Source organism: Condylura cristata, unplaced genomic scaffold, assembly GCF_000260355.1.
Source record: "Condylura cristata isolate star-nosed mole 26May11 unplaced genomic scaffold, ConCri1.0 scaffold00013, whole genome shotgun sequence".
In the NCBI taxonomy this organism is placed as follows: Eukaryota; Metazoa; Chordata; class Mammalia; order Eulipotyphla; family Talpidae; genus Condylura; species Condylura cristata.
In genome coordinates this window covers 34973587-34990217 of record NW_004567114.1, presented here as the reverse complement: position 1 = coordinate 34990217, position 16631 = coordinate 34973587, and the positions used below count along the sequence as shown (strand labels likewise).

Genomic DNA, 16631 nt, shown 5'->3' with positions numbered 1-16631 from the left:
CTGCGCCACCAGGGAGGGCCCTCAATACCTGTTTTTTAAAGTAAAATATAATTTGGATTTTTCACTACTTTCCACAACGCAGTCACATTGTGTCATGATCCAACACCTCATTTCCATTTTCCATTCTGGTTTACTGCAAGAACTCATTACCTAAAACACAGAGTGAGTGTCACTGTCTCACCAGTTTACATAACCACCACCAGATGACTGGTTCGGCCATGCCTCCTTTGTCCCACTGAGGCTGTTCATAGGCCTCCCGTACGTAGTCTTTAGTCTTGTGTGAGCAAGGTCCTCTCCTAGCTTCTCCCCTGCTCAGTGCCTCTGCCCAGTGGCCTAAATGGGCTCCTCTGTGCTGACAAGCTGGTGCACCAGCCCCAGTCAGCTACAGTATCCACTGTCTTGGAAAGTGTCCATCACCAAGCTGAGGGAATTCCCAAAGACACTACTAATGGTTCTCCGCTGGAAATGCTAATGTCTGTCCCAGGAGTGCTCTGGAAAACTACTTAAAGCCAGTAGAGTCCAGGGTACGTGCAGAAGGGGCAAATGCCCACCTTACAACTTACACCTTTATCTTGTCACTTGGGCTCTGATACAGCATCTCCCCAAGCATCACAGAGACAATCCCATTCTATTGTGAAAATTATGAAATTATTATGAAATTAGTTAACACACCCATCACTGTCATAGTTACCATGTGTGCCTGTGGGTATAGGGATGTGTGTGTGCGTGTGTGTGTGTGTGTGTGTGTGTGTTTGATGAGAACAAAGGTTTCAGGTTTATTCTCCTAGCAACTTTCAAGTACGCAGTATTGTTAATTATAGTCACCGTGCCATACATTACATCCTAATTCATCCTGGAGCTTTGTACTCTTTAACCAACATCACTCCATTTCTGTTTTTTCCCTCGGGGGTTATGTTTTATTTCAGCACATTTTATACTAAAGAGCATGTATTTATAAAATAAATTATTTGATATCCTCATTCATTCCTACTTTCTGATACAGGTAAAGCACGAAATTCTATAGGTGTTAAAAAGTTAAAGCTGCGAGAAAAGAGTGATAATGATGAACAGCTATATACCAGAGATATTTTGTGGGGTTGGAGTGGGGAATGGGATCAAAAACAGTGGGGGGAGGGAAATACACTGGACTATGGTGATGGAACATGGGTGATTTGGTGATGGGAAACCCAAGGGGATTGCAACTGAGATGGAAAAATGCACAAAAATATGTAAAAATAAACTATTATATATAAAAAAAAGTTAAAACTGAATCCAAGCCACCTATTTTCTGATACAGGTAAGGCATGATTATCCTATAAAATGTTAAAATTGAATCCAAGTCACTTTGGACTCAGGTGCTATCATATACAGCACGACACTAGTGAATGTAATAAGGGCACTCACTATGTGACAGTCAACCTCAGGTACTAGAATGATAATTATCAAAAAAGCCGATTGAGGCCCTGTGTTCTTAGATCTTATAGTCTCTGGACAGTGCTGCTTAAAAATCTCTCATTTCTCCCACTCTCCAGCTCCTGTAACTACCATACAAATTCTACAAATTAAGCTTTGTTCCACATAGAAGAGAGATATTATATTTGTCTTTCTCTGAGTTGTTTCACTTTACATATGTCCTCAAGATCTATTCATGTTATTGCAAATTGAAGGGTTTCCTCCTTTCTTGTGGTTGAATAACAATATTAATCCTCTAGGGATGTGTGTGTGTATAATATTTTCCTTATCCATTCATCCATCAATAAACACTTAGGTGAACTATTTGTTAGGCAGCTGTTGTGAGCAATGCTGCAATGAACATGGGGTGCAGATATCACTTCAAAATAGTGGTTTCAGGCCCTTCGGCTAGATCCCCAGAAGTGGGGTTACTAGACCCTATGGGAGTTCTTGAAGAACCTCCATACTGTTGTCCATAAGTGACCACGCCAGTATACAGTCTCTCCCACAATGCACAGGGGCCCTCTTTTCCACACCCTCACCAGCACTTGATCTCATCTTTTTGATAATGGCCATCCAACATGTGTGAGGGACTGTCTCATTGTTGAAATGTGTTTCCCTGATGACAGTGATGTTGAGAACCTCTTTATGTACCTGCTGGCCATCTGGATGTCTTCTTTGGAAAAACGTCTACTCAAGTCTTCTGTCCATTTTTTAATATGAGTATTTGTGGTTTTTATTGCTATTGATTTGTAAAAATTCCTTATATTTTTGGGAAATGAATATGAGTTACAAATATTTTTTCTAAGTTGTTCATTTTGTTGATTATTTCCTTAGCTGTGAGGAAGCTTTTTCGTTTGATGAAGTCCTACTTATTTTTTACTTTTGTTGTTTGTGCTTTGGTGTCATCAAAACGTGTTGGTAAGACCAATGTCAAGGGGCTTTTCTCTTGTTTCTTTCAGAAGGTGTACACTTTCAGGTCTTATATTTATGTCTTTAATCTAATTCAAGTTAATTTTTGTTAGTGATTACCTGAATTTTCCTAAGAAAATCCATCTTGGACATCCTTAACCACCTCACTTAGCTAAATAATACCAAATAAACACCATCTCTCTGGAAAGCATTAACCTTTGTTGAAACTTTCTTAGAGTCATAGCTTTGCCCTATTCCCATTTCTACCAAAAGGACTTTTGTAACTAATCACACTTCTCTCATCAGGACTCTTCCCAATCTTTGAGCAAATTGATAAGCTTTTTAGGAAGTGATTATTCATTATTATTATTCATTATTTCACCCACTTAGATATGGACAGAGCAGTCACAGGTGCCATTAGGTAGTGGCTGGGGAAGCAGTGACCACCCGAACAGTAAGTCAATTTGGGGCTCTCAGTCTGAGAAGTGTGCGCCCCACATCACAGCTCTCAGTGGAAATGAAGGCACAGTAAAGAACGCGGGAGCATGTCACCCAGCTCTTCAGATGACTTGCCAGGCTCTCCCAGTGGGGTTTAGCTAAGTAAATACTGAATGGTTGAGAGTGCTGCCATTTGGGCAGGAAATAAGCAAACAGTTAAAGCAAACAAGCCGAAATAGCCCCCACAGAAGCACACACTTAAAACTTCACTCACTCATCGTCTGAGGAGTTATCAGGTGAATCTGGAAAGAGGGGAGTCACTTTGGCCACACCCGAGTCGCTGGGGGGAGGGGAGTGTGCCCTCTAGGGTACCACCGCAGTTTCCATCCTCCTCCCTCCACCCCCTACCTCAGCTTTTGGGTCCGAGGGCTCTCTTCTGTGCCCTGGGGCTCCAGTGCCTGGCCAGAGAGTGGCCAGGGAGTGGCCCGCGAGGGCACGGGCGGCGGCCCCGCCCAGAGAGGATATATTGGAGGCACCCAGCCGCCGCCCTGCAGAGACCTCACCACCTCTCCAGGAAGCGCCCCAGAGCGAGCGAGCGAGCTAGCGAGCACCGAGGCGCCGGGTGAGAGACGCGGGGCGCCGGGGGCCAGGGGCTGGGGGCCCGGTTTGCTGGTGGCACCGGCCAGGCGAGGGTGAGGGTATTCGGGCTCTGCCCGGTGCACGTTCCCTTTGGAGGGCGCAGGTGGGAGTCCGGGGAGGGTGCTGAGAGCCGACGCAGGGGGCTCGGCTCCCCCGGGGACCTGGGGCAGGCGCGGAGCGGGACTGGCAGGTGTGAAGCGTCGGGCGCGGCTCGGGGCGAGGAGCCGCTGCCTTCGCTCGCGGGAGAGAGCGTCTGAGACTCAAGGAAAGTAAGTAACGTCTTACAAAGACTCACCTATGAAACGAGGGCCGCGGGTGTGCCTGCGGAGCCCAGCCCGGGCGCCCTTAGCGGCCACTGGCGACTCAGCCCCGCATCCCGCCCGCCGTTCCACCACTTCGGAACTCGCCGGGGGCGACTCCGCGGGCGCGCGTGTTCCCCGCCCTCACGCTGCAGGCTCGGGTTAGGCACCGGGTCTCCTCCCATCAGGGTGGGAACTGCCCAGCGAGCCTAAGCGGCGCCCTAGGAGGCGGGCTTCTCTGCTGCCGGCACCTTGATCTTGCTGAGGGTGTGAAGGAGCTCAGCCGCCGCTCCCGGGATGCCGAAAAGGGACTAAGTGGTTCTGTGCCCGACTTGGCAGAGATCCAAACTCTGTTTTTGCAAATTATGACTCATTTCTGCCCAGATTGGCTAATATGGGCATTAAGGATCTCAGATCTGTGCGGGGGATTTGTGGTGTGTGGCATCTAACTGGCGGGAAGTGGATATGGGACTTCAAATCAGGTTTGAGAATTTATTTTGGATTATCAGTTGCTCCAACAAGATGCTGGACACTAAAATGAGTGTACTTTGAGGAGCAGGAGCTCAATGCCAGGGAGTCAGGGACACATTGGTAGGAGCTGTGACAACCCTTTGAAGTCAGCGATTCCCGTGCCAGGTACTGTGCACACACCTGCAGCCACCGCGATAAAGTGACTTCTGGGAGTTAGTGAGGACAGCTAGACCCCAGTGACGCAGTCTGTTTCTAGGACTCTGGGAAAGAAATGGAAGGCAGGCTCAGTAAATTCTGAAACTTCGGTTGCCATAAATATTTACCAATCACACGCAGAATGGGAGAGAAAATCATCACCAGTATGCAACATTCTGACTCATTTTCCTCAAGTTTTGTCTTCCTACTAGGAAATGGTGTTTTTTTCCCACAAGTCTCCTTTTCAGACACTGACTTTGAATCGACAAAAGAATGAGGTAGTACCTCATCCTTGATTCTGGAGAGATTGGCACTGCTTCCAAAATCTGTAATTTGAGGGGCTACATTTAGACTTACCCAATAATCCAGAAAGGAGTTTGATAGTGGTCCCTGGGTGTTTTGATTTACAACTGTTGGAAAGATGCCTCACTGGGTTATGTAAGAAGTAGAAGAGGGGAAGTACTCCTAGATACGATGACACCCCCCCCAAAAACAGCTGTTTTTAATAGAATAGGCAAGTCTTGCTTTAAGTTTCCTTACTCAGTGGTGTTTCACTCTGTAAATATGCATCGGTGCTCTATAAAGACTTCACTATTGCTAGTGAAATCAAAATAGTAATGTTGGTCTCACCTACAATTTAAGTACTTATCTGCTTCAAACCCTCATTAGACAGACTCCAAATCTTAATTACAGCAGAGACGTTTATTCATATAGTGTAACTGCAGAATCTCTATTGGCCTTAAATACTAATTGACTTGCAACCATACATACCTGAGGCTCATGCTACTAATCTATAACATGGCCTTTCTTTCCCGTGGTAATTTGGGATACAGCTTCCTGCCGAGAACAGCTGGGTAGCATTTTGTACAAGTGCCTGAACTTGTTCTTCTCATTAAGTGGTAAGCCTGCCAGGCGAGGGCTTGCTGTGTACTCCAGTTTGCTGTTGACTAAGTATCATGTGTTCTCCCTTAACTGGGTTCAGCTTTTCCACAGGGGAAAGGAACCAGTAACTGAGAGGCACAAAGAAACTTTACCTTCTTTGAAACTAAGGAGCTATGATAAGAAAGAAATCCTAGGAAAGCATCAGTTTCCTTTATCCCAAGTCCTTTATTCCAACATCACTGGATTTGGCTTAGGCAGGTGACCTTTCCTCAAGTGCTCAGTGCTTCAGCGAGGGCAGGAAGTAGACCACCCGCCTCCACTCTTTGGCCATGAGTCCGGGCAGTGCCTTACGGTTCTGAGGAAGCACATTCACAATCTACTTCCCTTACCTCTTGTATAATGGCAAGGGCCCTTTGTGAGCAGAAATTTCAGGAGTGTCCTTGGGAACCCAGGCAACCTGCTTTATTGCTAGATAGCACTGGAATAGCACAGGACAAACAGTGGGTAGCCACTTTCTATTAAAGGGAAAAAAATTGCCAATTAAAGTGATCTACATTCTGACTCATGCTTCAATTCCTTGTTCCAAAACAACCAAATTGTTTCCTGTAAATTCTTCAAATATGAGAACCCAGGTAGTAGGTCTCTATTTTTGTTTCTTTGTTTGCTGTTGATGATATTTTTCTTTCCTGGCTCTTCAAGACTCTGGGAATTCTGGCACAGAGTTCAGATCTATAGTCTCTGTAGAAGGGGAAGGCTTTTTTCTTTACATTTGATTGTCTGTTTTTATAAATAAATCATCTAAAAAAGGAAGAGAATGTCCAGGCAAATGAGAAAGATATTTGTCCAAATGGATTTTTGGTCTCTTGACTACTGTTACATGACTTTGCTGCAAACTTCAGCTAAAAGTTGCAAGGATCTCTGATCCAATAGTTTTACGTTGCTCACCTTGATTTCAAAAGAACACTAGCTGTAATCCTTTTCAAAACAGAGACCCAATGGCTGGAAGTTGACATAGTCTAAACAAGGCATAATCAGTTTGGGGGCAAGTACACTTTATTGGCTTAAATGTGGTTATAATTAGCAAAGTGACTGTGCAAAATGGCATCCTTGTATTCAGTATCTTGTGCACTGAGTCACTCAGCCTGTTTTTGACAAAAACAAGATCTTTCTAATTTTTGTTTATAAATTCAGCATGCTGTGTAGTTCTGAATGAATACAGAGCTAATTTCTAAATGAAGTCATTAATGCTTCAGAGGACTTTAACACCCCAAGTAGGAGGTTCCACACTAATGTAGGTCACTAAGTATTTTAGAACCTGGAGGGGCATTTGGACCCTGGTCCTTGACCTGCCAGGGGCACAGTGACATAGGGCCACCACATTAGCTTTCTGAGTGTCACTTTCTTCACCTTCAAAGCGAGGATATTAATTTTCCTCTTTCAGCTTCCCATGATTATTATCAGACTCAAAGTAGGTAAGGAATGTGAAAGTGCTTTGTAAACCAAAAGCACCCCCCCATAACAGAATGTCACTATTATCTGGGCTCACCTGATGTGTTCCCACAGAATCCACAACAGCCCTGCAGCTATCACAAGCAGCACAGGGGCCACAGTGAAATCTGCTCAGCTTCTCAAACTGGTTTGGTTGGGTTGGAAAATAAACTAAACATGTTTTGAGCAAAGGCTCTGAAAACAATGAGTGTTAAATTTTGGAAATGTCCTCCTGGCATGAGTTTCTGGTTGTAATCAACCTTTACACATATCTTAGTTTGATGGGCGTTATGTTAATAAGACCCTTTACGATGTTGCACAGATTTGGCTGGTTTTAACAATTGAAATGACCTTCTTGTATTGTTATATACACATTTATATGTACATACATTTACGTAGGGACAGACATGCTGGGCAGCCTATTCAGTGGTTCTCGAACCAGACACAATTTTTCCCTCTCCCTGTCCTGGGGCTATTTGGCTGAGTCTGAAGATGTTTTTGGTTGCCACACTTTGGGGCTTGAGGGGTCATACTATTACCATCTTGTGTATTGAAGCCCAGAAGCTGCTAATCTTCCTCCCAGCCCTCCCCCAGAAAAGGCTTCTGACCTGCCATCAGTGGTACTGTTCCCAGAATGCCCATCTCAGTGCCCTTGGCCACAGAAGGAAGTAGAGCTTGAGAAGGAAAGAAGTTTAATTTGCCCACAAACTGGGGGAGGTGGTGGACTGGTGTTTGAAAGACCACCGCCCTGCTCCTTGGCGAAGGCTGGAGGTATTTATCCAGAGTTACAAGGGAGCAGAAGGGGGAGTGGGCAAGGGTCAGTACGTCCACCCTTTTCACACAAACCTCTGCAGGTCTGGGCTGAAGTAGCTTGCTTTAGCTATTACCTGGTAGCCAGCATTTCTAATTTTATCTTTCTAGCGATGTTCTTTTCCCTTAAATGTAAGGAAAAAAAAAAGAGTTTGTTAAGTCTCAAGGGTCAATAAAAGAAACGAGAGAGCCCACCAGGTGGGACAGAGAGACATGCCAGTGCTGAGGCTGGGAATAGGCCCCCCTGCAGTGTGGATAGATAAAAGGAATCACAAGTTGTTGCTGGGTCTTTGCTATGTTGCCCAGGAGCAGAAGAGTTTATGAAAGTGAAGGAACTCTGCTCTCTGCCCACTGGGAAGTTCCAGATTGTTTCCTGCTGGCACCTGAAATAAGCAACTTTCTTTCCTTGAGCTAAGTTTAGCAGTCCCCCACCACCACCACCACCACCACTTTTTTTTTTTTTTCCTGTTTTGTAATGAATCTTCTTTCAAGTTCCTCTTGCCATACACTTTTCTGGGAAGGGGGAGCTATTTGGGGAGGGAGGTCCAAGCAGAGAAGCACCGCACCTGACTTTTGCTTTAAAAGACCAAGTTCACAAAAATAAAAATAAATTAAAAGCCAAGTACTGCAGGAAACACGGTGAATGTAAGCCCCAAGTGAGTCGCTTTCCAAAACCAGTTTCCAGCAGTTTCTTACCTTGGAAGACAGACACTGCCTAACTGCTTCCAAATATTTTTTTTAAATATCCAGGGGAAAAAAATGTGCAAAATTTAGTGAAAGGGAGTATTTAAGTAGCAGAATCAGATAACCTACCTGGTATGTGAGCAAACAGTAAGTCTTTGGATGAGCTTTGCCTGTTTGAGGCTTCACAAAAATATTTAGTAGTTTACATTTTCAGACCTAGGAAGGGGTTGCTGTTTATTGGGTCCCTTGGAGGTAATATCATTTCTGAAAATAACTGAATAAGTATCACAAATGGGTGAATCAAGGGAAAAGAGATCTGGCTTGGTTTGGGTAATTTTGGTCAAGCACAAGAGAGGAACTAAAGAACTCACACAGACCTCAGCAGCCTGAGGTGTTCTCCCAAGGAGAGGTTAAGACTTAGATGTGGAGCAAGGAAGCAAAAAGGCAGGTAAAGGATGCTTTTCTGAAAGATGTCTGTTATTAAAAAAAGAAAGAAAAAGGTCTCTGGCAGCATTACAAACTAAGGTTTAAAATAAGTCTGGTAAAGTGGGGGTAGGGGACATTCACCGCTGGGTGGTCCTCCGCTAGAACAGATGAAAACATCTGGAAGATGTAAAACATCTGGAGGCTAGGGACCTGGCACAAGGAGAGGAGGAGGAGGAGGAGGCTGGCAGACCAGACCCCAGGCAGCTTGGACAGGCAAACTCTGTGACAGTATTGGAACCAAAATGATGTTCCCCACTTGGCCAGGCTTTTTTTTTTTTAACCTTAGCTTGAGGTTTTACTGCCAGAGCTTTTTGGAATAGCAAGTATCTTTTCAAAAAGCACCTTGTACCTGCCTTTTTGCTTCTTGCTCCTCATCTAAACCTATGTCTCCTTGGAGGCTGAGCGGGTCCTCTGATCATGCAGATCTCGGCCAGTGGTCCTGATACCCCATCAGGAGCCAGTACCGTGCCTGGCCCATTGCAGGTGTAGTGGGTGCAAAAGAAGGAAAAAACTGGCAGCAACTACCTCTGGAAGCACTGTTTCTTGTAATCAACCAGCTCTGCTTTCCTTCTGGAACCCAGACAATGACCCGAGGCTGTTAGTGGGAATAGAAGGGAAGGTGGGCGATATTTACACACTGAAAGCTTTGTGAGGGATGTGGGAAAGAGCATGGGAAGAAAGGTGAAGGAGGAGAGCCAGTGATAAGCCAAGCTTATGTATACTTTTCACCTAGCAAAGGGGAGGGCTCTTTCCTCTGCATTCTTTGCTCTGCTGTATGGCCTATGGCTGCTATTCCCAGGCACCAGAACATAGGCCAGAGTGATTTTGAGGAAGTCAAGAGTTAAATCGGGCTGGTAATCCAGCCCCACCCTTGGATGAGACATTCTTGTGGTTCCGCACTATTGCTCCAGGCATACTGTCAGAATTTACTGGCTTGTGCTAGAAGAAAGGCATGGATAGCTAAAAGTACAGAACCAGCTGTTTGTGATGTTGTTTGAATGGAAATCTGCAAAGTTTTTAAGGATCAAATGATAACCTATCTTTTTTTTCTCCTCTTAGGAAAATGGCAGACAGTTTCTCAGTAAGTGTTTTGTGTCTTATTCAAATACACATTCCACTAGACTGAGGGTTTGTATTTTACACCCAACTTCCCCTTGCCTCTCCCACCACATGGCTTCCTCTGCCCCCACCTGTCTAATGAGGGCGTGATAGAACGGGTCCTGTTTTTCCAGTAACAGATTCAGGATGAAAGCCAGGTGGGAGTGGCCTGGATTAACACCACACCCCCCCCTCCCCTGAAATGAAGTGGCAGACATCACCATCAGGAGCTGAGAGAGGATGTGGGCACTGGGGATTGTGGAGCAGTCTGAACATCCCAACTTCTGTGACAGTTTCTTTCCTGTCATTTAAAAAGCATACACTTGGACCTCCAAGATGGCTAGCTCCCAGCTTCAGCAAATTATGAATGCAGCCCTCCGGATCTGAGATGAAGGGACAATGATGCATATGCAATCCCAGATTCTAACTTAAGTCTTTGGAATGCAAAGTTAGTTAATAGGGGAAATAGTTGACATGAATTTCATACTTTCACCATAGTCCTCTACTTCTTAGATTACATGCTTATGTTTTTTTTTTTAATTCTGGTTTTGTGACTATCCGGTAATGATGTGTATCCTTCTTTTCAGCTTAATGATGCTGTGTCTGGGTCTGGAAACCCAAACCCTCAAGGATGGCCTGGGCAGTGGGGAAACCAGCCTGCTGGGGCTGGAGGCTACCCAGGAGCTGCCTATCCTGGGGCCTACCCTGGACAGGCACCTCCCGGGGCCTACCCTGGACAGGCACCCCCGGGGGCCTACCCTGGACAGGCTCCTCCCGGGGCCTACCCTGGACAGGCACCCCCTGGTGCTTACCCTGGACAGACACCTCCCAGTACCAGCCCTGGACAGACACCTCCCAGTACCAGCCCTGGACAGACACCTCCCGGGGCCTACCCTGGACAGGCTCCTCCTGGGGCCTACCCTGGACAGGCTCCTCCCGGGGCCTACCCTGGCCCAACAGCACCTGCTTATCCTGGACCAAATGCACCAGGAGCCTACCCTGGGCAACCAAGTGGACCTGGAGCCTTCCCTGCTGCTGGACACTTTGGTTCCCCTTCTGGACCACTGGTGAGGAGTTAGTCACTTCATGTGCTTGACTGTGACAAAGCTAATGCTGCGCTCTGGCCACAGCTGGCTCTGAGCACTGACCTACATGGGGCTTCAGGGGACCTAAAGCTTTAAACTCACAGCTGAGCCACTTTTCAAGAATCAGCTACAACGTATGTTGGTTCAGTGAGAAAACTGTTCTGCATATTATGTTTAGCATGTATACTGTAGATGTAAAGATACCTCTTTTGAGGGCATCTATAATGCAGCTTTACCTTAACATGAATCAAGTTAAGATCATAGTCATGGAAGTTTGATCACCAGTTTTAATAAACAGTGAGTATATTCCACATGCCAGCAGTGTGCTTAATCCTATAACCATTCACCATTCTCACATACACCCAAGAACATGGGGAAATGGAGGGTTCTCTAACTGGTCCAAGAGCAAAGAGGAAACATGGGGGGACCAAGGTGATCCGGCTTTGGAAAAACCTGAAGACAATATGATGACCTAAGGGTTGGATTTCCTTACAGTGAACACACTATAGTAAACAGATTCTAAGCATAAACTCCTAGCTGTGGGGATCCAGGTAATGGTCTAATTGGGAAACATAATGTAGACAGGGGAAAGAACTGGATAGCAGAGTGGAACAGGTCCTGTGGGACTACGTAGTCGGTGTAAATGGCTCTCCCCTCAGGGAGCAGCAAAACCATGTGAAGGGAGTTATGTGAAGAGGGCACAAAAATACTAATGTAGATTACAAGGTTTAGCTTAAGCCTTTCAAAAAACTAATCTGTAGGAATAAGGTAGGTTGGCTGGCCTTTGGATTGAGAGCTACAGAGCCCCCAAAGGGAGTATTTCATGCTTTGGACACCAATTTACTGGTGACCTTATTTTCATTTATCAATAGTGCATGGAGGGTGCCTTATCTCTTCAGACCATGAGCAAGATGGCCCAAAATTCTGAAAGATGGCTTAAACATGTGTATTCACCCATGTTAACAGTAATTAAGTTTTCGTGGCATCTTTTTCTTTCATTCCTCAAGAAAACATGACTTTGTTAACACATATATTTTTTTCATTCCTAGACTGTGCCTTATGATTTGACCTTGCCTACTGGAGTTGTGCCCCGCATGCTGATAACAATTATGGGCACAGTGAGGCCCCAAGCAAACAGGTGGAGTAAACTAACAAGTTTAACATAACTGTTCATTTAAAACTTGGTATTACTATAGTAAGGCATCAGCCCCTAAGTCAGTATATGTTTCCCCCAAGGGACAAAGTTTCCTTTGCCAAATCTTGTTGGTCTCCCAGAACCAGAATAAAAGAGTTCTATTTTGTGAGAACAAAGAGGGAAAACAGAAAGGCCCATTCTGCTGGTTCTTCCTGTGAGTTAGTCTTAGAATTAAAGGCAAATGGGCCTTTGTAAGGTAATGTTTGGCCATCACCCTACTTCTGAGTCATAAAATGTCTAGAATACCCAGTGTGTACTTTATGTTTAGATGTCCATCAAAGATTAGAGGCAAAAAAAAAAAAAAAAAGATTCCATTGGATCATTGGATATAGTTCTAAGATATTCTAAGAGCTTGAAGATGTTACTGCTCTGTCCTCATGTTTGTACGAATCTCCCTGCAACTGTGCGGGTCACTGTGTAGTCTCAGATCTTGCATGCTCATCTGCCCCTTGGGTACAAGGACAGAGTCAGAGTCCCTTGGTGTCAGGTAAATTACCAGCAGCCTGTTACCTGGAGCAGGACTGAGCCTCTGATCTGGTCACTTTATATTCAGATACCCCTTTGACTCCACCTCCAGCCAGCCTCTGGTTCTATGAGGTAGTAATTCCCCTAAACCAACTCTTTCCCTCAGCCAGGCAGCTTCTGTAGGCATAGTATTTCCCTCACAGCAAGCTATAGAACATATTCTATCCTCTACCTTGGCCCTTTGCCATCTTTCCTGGCAACATACCAGAACCTAGTACATTTTTCCTGTTCACATAGAATTTGCAATTCATTCATATCTGCTTGCCTCCTCCCACAATCCCTATCCTATAGAAGCACACCTGTGTCTGTGCCTTATTTAGTTACTGTACCGGAAACTATCTCTAGTGACACTACAGATGTAGACTGAGACTGGTAGACTGCGACTGGCAGATCAAAACTACTTTAGTTGAAATGGTTAAGATGAGAGTAAAATGCAAAAATTGTAGTTGGTTTTGCAAATGCTATGTGAAGAATTACAATGGGGGGTGAGGGGAAGCAATGTTTAAAGTAGTAGAGATGACATATCTTCCTTTCCATGGCAGAAGACATATAGCCATTAGATATTAGATACATTTGTGACTGCATTTGTTACTGGGTGAATCAAAATACAGAGGATCATTTGTCAGCAGTCTAGAGGGCAGGCCTTGCGTTAAATGAAGAGCACCCGCTGATTCTGTGGAGCACACTGAGAAACAGAGGGGCAGTTAGTCCTTTCACAAGGACTTGTGTTTGCTTAGCATCCAAGAAGGAACCAGGTCAGAAGGTTAAACCAGTACTTCTATTATTTGACTTTACATTGTGGAATGTTTAACTCATTTATTGGCATGACTTTACAATTTAGCAACAGGATACCGAACATTAATTATTATGCTACTAGCATATTCTTACTGTTCTAGGACTAGGTTTTTAGTTAACTATGGGAAAGCCTAGGTGTTTGATAGCTTATAGATATGTGATTGGCTTGTTTACTAGGTATTAAAAGCAATCTTAGCAGGAAGGAGGTATATAGTATTATCTGCAGTGTAAGGTAGACTGTGTCCTCTAAATGACTCTGAACCTTTATTAGGAAATCCTGGGGGGCCTTTATGAACAGAGGCAGTAAAGTGAACATTGTAACTGTATAGAATGTGGCCAAAGACAGAAATATTCAGCATACATTACCTTGCTTGGTTTTTTCTTAATAACAGTGAGGGAATGGTAGCCTATATTGGTCAGACCAATAAAGAAAATGTATTACTGGTGCTTGAGGAAAAAAAAAAAGAGCCCAGATAGAAACTCAAAGACATACAGAATTTAGGAAGCTATTTCAATCAGAGCAGTTAGCCTGTTTTGTTGGATCATCAGCTTTTCCTCCTTCTCTATTTTATGGGTCAATTCATTTCCACTTTTATGGGTTGTGGCCAGGCCTTGCTCAAGTCTTATATTCCTACTTTGAACTTTTCCCCTTCATTCTAATCAGTTCATCAATTATTTTTAATCTCATGGTGCAATGTTTACAGTTTTCCTGTTTCATGGCAATGATTTTTTCTTATATAGAAAAACTTCACTGCTCTGTCATTTTTCTAATCTTTGTTTAAATATATTATCCTCATTTCTTTTTGGTGACCCATTTTTTGGTTAAGTGGCAGGTTTATGGACCAATTCAAGAGAGTTCCATCTGAGAGAGGAGGGGTTTCAGCAAGAGTGATGGGGTAGATCTCTGGCTTTTGAAAGAATTGCTTCTTCACTTGATCAGATGATCTATTTCTGTCAAATACAGTGCTTAGTCTTGCCATGCCTTTGATGCCTTATTTGCTTTTAAATACTATGGTAATACAAAGACTACTTGGCCAAATGTCTTTACCACTTTGAACCTATTTTCTGATTTATTGCTTTCCATTTAGAAAATTACCCTTGATTTTATAAAACGTTTTGCTCTTTAGATTATATGTTCTTCACTTGCTGCAGTTGTACAAATTGGGTTACTTTACTAATCCTGGTCTTTGGTTTAAAACAGACTTGCTTTGGATTTCAAGAAAGGGAATGATGTTGCCTTCCACTTTAACCCACGCTTTAATGAAGACAACAAGAGGGTCATCGTTTGCAATTCAAAGATGGATAATGTCTGGGGAAAGGAAGAAAGACAGTCCACTTTCCCATTTGAAAGTGGTAAACCTTTCAAAGTAAGTTATTGCTACTACTATATAATAATATCATCTACTGCTCATAGGGAATCACTTTAAAACCTCAGCACATATGAAATCAGTTTTTATTAACTGTCCTGGGACAACTAAGCAGTACTTCTACTTTTTCTGTGAGATGAAGCCTAGCACGTTAGAACATGCCTGGAATGGTTCAGCCCCACATTCATTCAGGCCCCTCACCCCTGAGTTTAGCTTTTCTGGAAATAAGAAACAGACTCCCTTTAAAAAAAATGGAAAATTTATGATATAGTTGGCATGGTGATAAAAACTATTTAAAATTTAAGTTAAAGCCCTCCCTGGTGGAGCAGTGGATTAAAGCGCAGCACTGCAAGCTGGCCATAGCCTCTTCAGAGCAAGTTCAATCCCCAGCCCTAGAGGTGATCCCTATGGTGCGGCAGACCTCTCCGAGTTCGCCTGCTGCTGCCCTCAGCAGTGTGCTCCATCAATCTGCCGGTTCTGCTCCCCACTCTGTCTCTGGTGAACCCTCTCACCTCCCCTGAACCTCTGGCTTGCACCCCAGTTTTGCATGCATAAATAAAATCTTTAAAAAAATTTAAATTAATATATACAAATCTTATGAAAACTTTATAGATTTTTAAGGATTTTCATCCTGGTCCCTCTCCCAACTTGGCAAACATCACTCCAGTATTTTCTATTGACATACAGCAATTTTTAATTAGGTCCACAGTGTTGGGTTAGGGTTGATGTAGAATTATCAATAAAACTACTAAATTGAGGTAAAGGCAGAAGCTAATGGGGACCATATTCTACATTTGGATGGACAGCTTCCCAAACATAACATGTTACTTAGTATTTCATTGTCAATTTACGTGGTAATTTATTGGTAAAAATTTGGAGTATGGAAATATGCCAAATAAAACCTGTATTTATTTTATGAAAATACTGTGATACTCTTAAAAATCTTTGCTTCCAAAAGGAATAATTTTGTTCAAAGATTGTACATTTTAAAATTTAGGTATTGCCAAATTTCTTCTTCCAAAGAGATATACATATTGGAAGAGTATGTTGCCAAAAATGATTATCAATCTTTATAATCTTAATCATTCTACTAGGAGATTATTATTTTAGAGTGTGTTTTTACTTCTAGATGTTTTAGGCCATACAAAAACATTTTTGGAAGGCAAATCATTCTTTTTCTTTGACTTCACTTACAGTATCCTAACAATTCTATCTTTTTAAATATTAGAATAAACTGGAGCTTATTTTTGCTGCAAAATTATTTTTCTCACCTTTAGTCAGTTCCACAAATGATTGTAAAGATGAGATGTTGGACATCTTGAACTCAGATCAGACTGGTTTTGAAATTAACGGGCATATCTAACAATTCTGTTTGTGATATTTCAGATACAAGTTCTGGTTGAACCTGAAAACTACAAGGTTGCTGTCAATGATGCTCACTTGTTGCAGTACAATCATAGGATGAGAAACCTCCAGGAAATTAGCAAAGTGGGGATTTCTGGTGACATAGACCTCACCAGTGTCACCCACACTATGATATAACCTTAAAAGGTGTGGATACTTTGAAAGAAAAACGAAGTTGAACGTAAACTTCCACAAGTTGAACGTAAACTTCCACATTTGAATTTTATGTTCCACTATGAGTGAACATTTTCATGCCTATTCATGAAAATTATTGTAAATCATACATTTAATAAACTTATTCTAAAAGTCACCGGTCTTTTTGAGGCTGTTTATTCTAGATAATGTACAAAGTTCTCAATGGAAAAAAAAATAACAATATTAATAGTGCACTAGGGTCTCCCAATGT

At 43.2% G+C, this 16631-nt stretch overlaps 1 protein-coding gene across 1 annotated transcript; it reads left to right on the top strand.

Annotated features, from left to right (window-relative positions):
- Positions 1 to 3275: 3275 nt before the first annotated feature.
- On the top strand, positions 3276 to 16535 carry LGALS3 (lectin, galactoside-binding, soluble, 3). Its single transcript, XM_012724562.1, has 6 exons — positions 3276 to 3424; positions 9816 to 9837; positions 10442 to 10921; positions 11989 to 12077; positions 14656 to 14821; positions 16208 to 16535. The coding sequence occupies exons 2-6, from the start codon at positions 9820 to 9822 to the stop codon at positions 16361 to 16363; spliced, it is 909 nt and encodes a 302-aa protein (XP_012580016.1). The 5' UTR covers positions 3276 to 3424; positions 9816 to 9819; the 3' UTR covers positions 16364 to 16535.
- Positions 16536 to 16631: the final 96 nt, after the last annotated feature.